We start from the raw sequence: 8,895 nt of genomic DNA on the forward strand, positions 1-8,895 counted from the left end.
TTGCTCTGTCGCCCAGGCTGGAGTGCAGTGGCACCATCTCTGCTCACTGCAGCCTCTGCCTCCCAGGTTCCAACAATTCTTCTGCCTCAGCCTCCTGAGGAGCTGGGACCACAGGCGTGCACCACCACCCTCAGCTAATTTTTGTATATTTGGGAGAGACAGGGTTTCAGCATGTAGGCCCAGGCTGTTCTTAAACTCCTAACCTCAGCTGATCTGCCCACCTTGACCTCCCAGAGTGCTGGGATTACAGGCGTGAGCCACCACGCCCAGTTAACATCCTTTTAGTTTCTATTTTTTGTGTATATTTAATATACAGAATATAATAGTACAGTGTTATATACTTTAGGAATTATACTAAATCTAGGTCCAGTCAGAAAATAGAAACCCTACATTGATCAGGAAAGTATACAATATAAAGAAGTATTAATTATACTAGGGGACTGGAGTAATGGATTGACAAGAACTAAGGAGAACTCTAACAATATAAGAATGGCAGATATAAGGACCTGCCACCACTACCCTAGGGCCAAGACACATCACCCAGGGAAGACTTACCTCCAGGACTGAGATCTAGACCTTGTTGAATATGGCAAATGTGGCTCACCAGAAGGCAGAGAAATTACTTTGGCTTTTTGCTGGACTTGCTAGAAATCTGCTTACTGGAAAGGGCTGGCACTCTGGCTCTAGGGTTCTGGGGAAAGGTGTCTCTGTGGAAGTACCCTGCTAGAAAACTGCTTGACAGGGTAAAGTAGGGGGCCAGCCTCTGTGTACTGCAGGAGCAGTACTGGAGAAACTGCCTATTCTGCCCATGCTGAAGAAGCACCTGTGGGTGCTGCAGGAGTCAGCTGAGCAAGCAAACTGGAACCAGGAAGCAAAACCTTTTCCTTCCTGTACTGCCTGTCCATCATCCTCTATTGACAAAGCTTATTTATTGGCAAGGAAAAAATATTTAAAGAGCCTAGAACCATTTTCATGAAGAAAGCAAAAAAGGTGAATTTGGAACTGAAAAGCTATACATTGATAACAGGCACCGGAGTTGGTTGTTTTGTTTTTTCTTCTGGTAAAAGTCCACAATAATCAAAATGTTTGAGATACGGTAATGTCATATCTTCCCATTGAGTCTATAAACTGTTCCTTAACGGTGTTGGAGGCCATTGTTGTTCACAGTATATCTTTCATATAGTTACGTAGATGTGAGAGTGAGTTGGACAATAATGTCTATGGATAGCAGGGATATTGATCCTGTCTTATCAGCTTGCCAATTTTTTTTTAGGTTCTAATAAAGGTTACCAATTTTTAACTTGTAATTATTTGTCCTCTTCTAAAGTTTGCCTTTACACCTCTTCAAAGAGTTTAAGCAATTGCATAATTATGATGGGTGTATTCTCTTCCTCCTCAGCCTTTGTGCCTGTCTTTTGCGAGATTAGTTTTCTTCTTCCATCTTAGACTATTCCCCAGGCTAACTCCTATTCATCCTTCACTTTTCATGCCACTTGCTCTAGGAAGTTTTCCTGACCCATCTAGAGTAAGTTAGGTGCTCTTCTGGTGTGGTCTAGGATCTTGTACTCTCTCAACTCACCAAATTGTAAATGCTTGTTTATGTGTATCGGCATTGCTCACCACCTCCACCTCTGGTGGAGGGCAGGAAATGCTTTCTTTTCCTCTTAATTCCTGAGGCTTAGCGCAATGCCTGTTACATGGTGAGTGTTTGTTAAAATTTGGAGTGAATAAAATGGATAGTAAAGGTGCTGTTTAGTTGGTTAGCAGTGGCAGGATCTAATAACATCCAATATATTTCATACTAAATTTTCAATATTTGTTGCAGAGTTTTTTAGTTAGTTTTTTTTTTTTTTTTTTTTTTTTTTTTTTTTTTTTTTTTTTTTTTTTTTTTTTTTTTTTTTTTTTTTTTTTTTTTTTTTTTTTTTTTTTTTTTAACACTTAATTAAATTTATAGCAGTTGTCTAACAAGTATCAAAAACCACCTCGAAGCCTGGTGTGGTGGCTCATGCCTGTAATCCCAGCACTTTGGGAGGCCAAAGTGGGTGGATCACTAGAAGTCAAGACTTCAAGACCAGCCTGGCCAACATGACAAAACCCCATCTCTACTAAAAATACAAAAGTTGCAGGCATAGTGGCGCACCCCTTGGTGTCCCAGCCACTTGGGAGGCTGAGGCAGGAAAATCACTTGAAACCAGGAGGAGGTTGCTGTGAGTCGGGATCACATCACTCACTCTAGCCTGGGTGACACAGCGAGACTCTGTATCTAAGAAGAAAAAAAAAACCCGCCTTGAAAAGTCTGCCTCTTTCTTTCAGGTTCCTTTTTTGCCAGGAGATTCAGACCTTGATCAGCTAACGAGAATATTTGAAACTTTGGGCACACCAACTGAGGAACAGTGGCCGGTAAGCCTTTATGCATTTTCTTTGAAATGTAATCAGGATTCTGTAAAGTTTTTAAATTGTCATATGCTTTATATAGTGCTGTCACATGAATATTAGACCTTTATTAATTATAATTTTCTTGTAATATGTATTCAGAATATTTTAAATTATCAAGTATGTAAAGTATAAAGTTAAATTGTGATATACCATCCAACCTCTTGTGTACATGTAGTCCTTTTCCCTCAACCCAAGTAATCCCAACCTCGGGGTAATCACTATTAACAATTTGGTGTAAAGCTGTGTTAGGAGTGTATACACATGCTACAAAATTAATTTTTGTATTTTTTTTTATAGAGATGGGGTTTTACCGTGTTGCTCAGGCTGGTCTCAAACTCCTAGACTCAAGCAGTTCTGTCTTGGCCTCTCACCGTGCTAGGATTACAGGCATGAGCCGTCGCACCTGGCTAACATGATTTTCTAAATAGTAATTGCTTACTGATGTTTCTCTTCGATTTTTTAAAAATTAAACTTCTTGGTGGGGTGTGGTGGCTCACGCCTGTAATCCCAGCACTTTGGGAGCCTGAGGTAGGCAGATCACTTGAGGCCAGGAGTTTGAGACCAGCCTGGGCTACAGAGCAAGACTCTGTCTCCAGAAAAAAAAAAAAAATTAAACTTCCTATTTTGAGAATGTTATATATTCGCATGCAATTGTGAATATATAATTCACAATTATATATTGTGGCTGGGCACAGCTGCTCACGCCTGTAATCCCAGCACTTTGGGAAGCTGAAGTGAGTGGGTTCACTTGAGCCCAGGGGTTTAAGACCAGGATGGATATACCATCCAACCTAGTGGATGGGCAACATAGTGAGACTTCATGTCTACAAAACATAAAAATTAAAAAAAAAAAAAATAGCCCGGCATAGTGGCGCACACATGTGGTCCCAGCTACTCAGGAGGCTGATGTAGATCGCTTGAGCCCGGGAGGTCAACGCTGCAGTGAGCTGTGATTGTGCCACTGTGCTCCAGCCTGAGTAACAGAGTGAGTCCCTGTCTCAAAATGATAATAGTAATACTCCAGACATATTTCACCTACCCTTTACCCAGCTTTTAAAGATGGGAGCACCTTGTAAAATCGGTACAGTTGTCACACCAGGATGTTACAGTCAAGATGCAGAATATCACCACAAGAATCTCTCATGGTATTCTTTTATAGCTATGCTCACTTTCCTCTTACCCACTCCTTAACTCTTGGCAATCACTAAATCTGTCCTCTAGCTCTGTAATTTTGTCATTTCAAGACTCTTACGTAAATGGATAAATGGAATCACACAATATATAACTTTTTGGGATTAACTTTTTCATACCCTTCATAATAGAAATTCATTCTCTTTTTTTTTTAACTGGCTAGTATTGTGTGGATTTATTTCACAGTTTGTTCAACCATTCACCCATTGAAGGACATCTGTATTTGTGTTGTTCCCAGTGTGGGGCTATTATCAATAAATATGCTATAAACATTCATGTACAGTTTTTTATGTAAGAATAAGTTTTTATGTCTCTGGGACAAATTACCCAGGAGTTCAGTTCTTGATTGATATGGTAGTTACATACTAATTTTTAAAGCAACCTGCAAAACTCCAGAGCAGCTATACCATTTTATATTCCCACTGGCAGTAAATGAATGCTCCAGTTTCTCAGAATCCTCTCCAGCATTTGGTGTTGTCACTTTTTAATTGTAGGCACTCTGATGAGTCTGTCATGATAGCTCATTTTGATTTTAATTTTCACTGCCCTGATAATGGCTAATGGTGTTAAATTATCTTTTCATGTGTCTATTTGCCATCTTTAGTTAAATGGCTCTTCCTGTCTTTTCCCCATTTTCTGATTGGATTCTTTGATTTTTGACTGTTGAGTATTGAGAGCTCTTCATATATTTTAGAGAGTAGTCCAAAAATTATATGTAGTTTGCAGATGTTTTCCCTTGTGCTGCCTTTTCATCCTCTGCAAAATTGTAATCAGGTTTGTCACTTTTTCTTTAATTGATCAATCCTTTTGGTGTCAAGTCAAAGAACTCTTGCCCAACCCAAAGATTTTCCTGACCTTTTTTTTTTTTTTCGAGACAAGATCTGGCTCCATTGTCTGGGCTGGAGTGCAGTGGTGTGCGTGACCTCAGCTCACTGTAATCTCCACGTCCCGGGCTCAAGCCATTCTCCCACCTCAGCCTCCTGAGTAGCTGGAACTGTAGGCATGCACCACAACGCCCAACTAGTTTTTGTATTTTTTGTAGAGACAGGGTTTTTGCATGTTCCCCAGCCTGGTCTCAAACTCATGAACTCAAGCAATTTGCCCGCCTTGGACTCCCAAAATGTTGGGATTACAGGCAATAATCTACTGCGCCCTGGCCATGACAATTTTTTTGTATTTTTTTCTACAAGCTTTGTAGTTTTACACTTGAATCCAAGATCTCTTTAGAATTTATCTTTATATGATGTGTGAGACTTAGGGCAAGGTTTGGTTTTTGTTTTTGTTGTTTTTTGAGACGGTCTTACTCCATTGCCCAGGCTGGAGTGGAAATCTCACTTTCTTGTCCAGGCTGGTCTCGAACTCCTAAGCTCAAGTGACCCTCCTGCCTCAGACTCCCAAAGTGCTGGGAATACAAGCGTGAACCACCACACCCAGCCAGGTTCAGATTTTTGCCTGTATATGTCCAAGTGCTACAGCACTATTTGTTGAAAAGACTGTCTCTTCATCTAGTTTTTCACTTTTTTATTTTCTTATTATTTAAAAAAAAAAAAAAAAGATACTTCTGAGAGGTAAGTTTTTTACTTTTTTCAAAAATCCTTTTGGCAGATTTGTGTGGATTTCTAAGTCCTTTATTGGGTTCCTTTATTGATTAAGTCCTTTCTAAGTCTGATTTGTGTATCTGTTTCTCCCCCAGCACAACACAGTCTTAATTAAATTAGCTATATGTTAAATCTTGAAATCAGGTAAAATGAGTCCTTCCACTTTATTGTTCTTTTTCAAAATCATTTTAGCTACTGTAGTCCTTTGTCTTTGTATATTATAGAATAATTGGTCTTATATCTAAAATAATTTTGCCAGGATTTTGATAAAAATTACATCTAACTTGCAAATCAATTTGAGGGGAATTAACATCCTTCCTCTGTTGAATATTCCAATATGTGAACATGGTATGTTTCACCATTTATTGAGATCTTTGGATTTGTTTCATTAGCATTGTATAGCTTCTAGTATATTACCCTATACATGTTTTGTTACATTTTTCACCTGTTTTATTTTTCTTTTTGGGGTGATTATAAATAGTACTGTGTTTTAAATTTTGATGTCCATACATTCGTTGCTAGTATAATGAATTAAAATTGTTTTAATTTTTATTTTGTATCCAGGCTTGCCTTACTACTAGTTCTAGGACTTTTTAATAGAGTTCTTGGAATTTTCTACATAAACCATCATATCACCTGAGAATATGATTTATTTCATTTGAGATCTACATGCCTTTTAACCTTCAGTTTGAATTATAAAATTATTTTTACAGGACATGTGTAGTCTTCCAGATTATGTGACATTTAAGAGTTTTCCTGGAATTCCATTGCATCATATCTTCAGTGCAGCAGGAGACGACTTACTAGATCTCATACAAGGCTTATTCTTATTTAATCCATGTGCTCGAATTACGGCCACACAGGTATTTTACTGTATCTTTTTTATACTAGGAAATATAAAAATAATCTTAACTGTAGCATTAATAAAAATAAAATTTCATAAAATTAACCTTTTTTAAATACTGGAAAGATGTGTTTTTGTTTTAGGAAATATCAAAATTTGCATTTTTTCCCCAAACTACAAACACTGTTAAGACTGAGATTAAGTTATACGCACACAGAGATATAGGAGAGTTTACACTTAATATGCTTGCTTAGGAACATATAAATACATATCTATTTCATATAATTGGTTTGTAAGTACTTTACCTAGAGAGGAAAAGAAAACCAAGGCTTTTTATTAGTTAAGAAACTGGTATATTTCAGTTGCACTCTTACAACTTCATTTAAATCTTGTAGCAAGCCTAATGCTGAAAGTAATTTATTCAGCTTATTTTTTCTTCCCTATATAATATAATGTAGGTATGCATGCTGGTCATTTTCACATTCAGAAAATGGTATAATCAGATATAATTGTATGCTTACAAGAGCTTGAAAGATACTCAGAATAAAACAAAAACTGAAACCAACTGCTATTTAAAGGAAAGAACAATGAAACTCATGAAAAATTTGTAGGGCCTAGAATAACTTAGGGCAGAGCATTGTACAACACAATACAGTGATTTTTACCTGATGAAGGGAGAGACTAAAGTGAAGTATCACAAGCCTTTATGGAAACATATTAATGTACAGTAATAATAAGGATACAAAATAGATTTTGCACCCCGTCTTAGGTTTGTTCCAGCTACAAAATCATTGTTTAATGCATTTGCTTGTGTAAGCATTCTCTTTTTAGAAATATGTGCTATGTGTATATAGAAATGGATGGACGGATGGATGGATGGATGGATGGATGGATGGATGCTGGGTATTTACCATTAGAATTACTCTTCTAATTTCTTTTTTTTTTTTTAATTTTTCTTTGTTATTTTTATGTCCATATGTACACATGCTCTTCTAATTTAAGACAAGTAATTTGTTGCCTTTTCACTCATACTTCTATGTATATAATTTCCATCATAATAAACTTGAGACCACATTTAATTATCTAGAAAGTTGTTTTCATTGGGAGTATAGTTTGAAACTTACAGAAAAATACTAGTTGTTATATTTGGGTTGTATTTTAATAGGATGAAGTTTTTAAAGTGAGTTTTTGTATCATGGATGTCTTTATTAAAGTTGGAATGAGTTACTTTCTTAGATATTTATCATGTCACCCAGAATTAGCCTAATTTGCATATAGGACCACTGTGATTTAGAAATAATGCTTTAAAAATCCAGCTGTGCGCCGGGCACAGTGGCTCGCACTTGTAATCCCAGCACTTTGGGAGGCCAAGGAGCAAGGATACTTTGAGCCCAGGAGTTGGAGCCCTGGGCAACATGACATCAGCTCTGCAATAAATAAATAAATAAATTTTAAAATGCAACCATTTAAGTAAATCTCTAAGTGACTGAAAATAATATAATACTGGGGACAGTGGGAATGCTTGAAAAGTTTATATGGGCTTCATTCTTCTTTCTTAAAGGATTATCCTAAAGGAAGTAATTTTATTTATTTATTTATTTATTTATTTATTTGACGAAGTCTTTCTCTGTCACCCAGGCTGGAGTGCAGTGGTGTGATCTTGACTCACTGCAACCATCAGCTCCCAGGTTCAAGTGATTCTCCTACCTCAACTTCCCTAGTAGCTGGGATTACAGGCGTATACCACCACACCCAGCTAATTCTGTATTTTTAGTAGAGACAGAGTTTCACCATGTTGGCCAGGCCGGTCTCCAACTCTTGATCTCAGGTGATCCATCTGCCTTGGCCTCCCAAAGTGCTGGGATTACAGGCATGAGCCACCGTACCTGGCCAGAAGTATTTTAAATCATTGTGGCCACTGGACAGCACTATGCTGCTGATGTAAATAGACAAGCATGTGAACCCAGGAGGCAGAGGTTGCAGTGAGCCGAGATTGCACCACTGAACTCCAGCCTGGGTGACAGAGTGAGACTCTATATCAAAACAAAACAAAACAAAAAAGACAAGCATGACCTGACAAACTTGTCATTTAGGACATAACTCTTTTTATCAGAATTGTGGACCCAACTCAAGAAACTGTCATATCTTACAGCACTGTAGTGGGGAAAAAGAAGAGAAAATATATCATAAAACATTGGCCTGGTAATTAATAGAAATTATCTTGGACAAGCCCTTCCAAGTAAAATTTCTGTCCATTTGCAGTGGATTGTTGAATTAGAATTCATTGCTTCTAACCTGTATTTTTTAAAAAGCCTTATTTTTTTAAGAATTTATATTTTACATGACTTGGAATTTGAATATATATGGATAGTGTGACAAACTTGTAAGTTCCTTTTAAGTAAGTTTCTCTCTTTGCATTTTGAACTGTAGAGCTCAATATGTAGAGAATGGAAATATATAATATTTCACTTAGGGTAGCTCATAATTAGTTTAGGTTGAGCATCCCTAATTCAAATATCCAAAATCTGAAATGCTCCAAAATCCAAAACTTTTTGAATGCTGACATGATGCCACCAGTGGAAAATTCAACACATATGGACATTAACACAAACTGTAAAAATTAAAAATTTTGTCAAATTAAAAATATTGTATAAAACTGCCTTCAGAGGCTGGGCGCGGTGGCTCAAGCCTGTAATCCCAGCACTGTGGGAGGCCGAGGCAGGTGGATCACGAGGTCAAGAGATCGAGACCATCCTGGTCAACATGGTGAAACCCCGTCTCTACTAAAAATACAAAAAATTAGCTGGGCATGGTGGTGCGTGCCTG

General features: G+C 37.4%; 1 protein-coding gene across 4 annotated transcripts in view; it reads left to right on the forward strand.

The window, feature by feature from the left end:
• Positions 1-8,895, forward strand: part of CDK7 (cyclin dependent kinase 7) — a 45,153-nt gene that overhangs the window by 34,514 nt on the left and 1,744 nt on the right. For all 4 annotated transcript variants that reach the window (XM_017527574.2, XM_017527572.2, XM_037738148.1 and 1 more), the window contains 2 exons: positions 2,314-2,400; positions 5,939-6,088. In XM_017527574.2, coding sequence (XP_017383063.1) covers positions 2,314-2,400; positions 5,939-6,088 — 237 coding nt within the window. The remainder of the gene's footprint in view (positions 1-2,313; positions 2,401-5,938; positions 6,089-8,895) is intronic.

Source organism: Cebus imitator, unplaced genomic scaffold (assembly GCF_001604975.1).
Source record: "Cebus imitator isolate Cc_AM_T3 unplaced genomic scaffold, Cebus_imitator-1.0 Scaffold50, whole genome shotgun sequence".
In the NCBI taxonomy this organism is placed as follows: Eukaryota; Metazoa; Chordata; class Mammalia; order Primates; family Cebidae; genus Cebus; species Cebus imitator.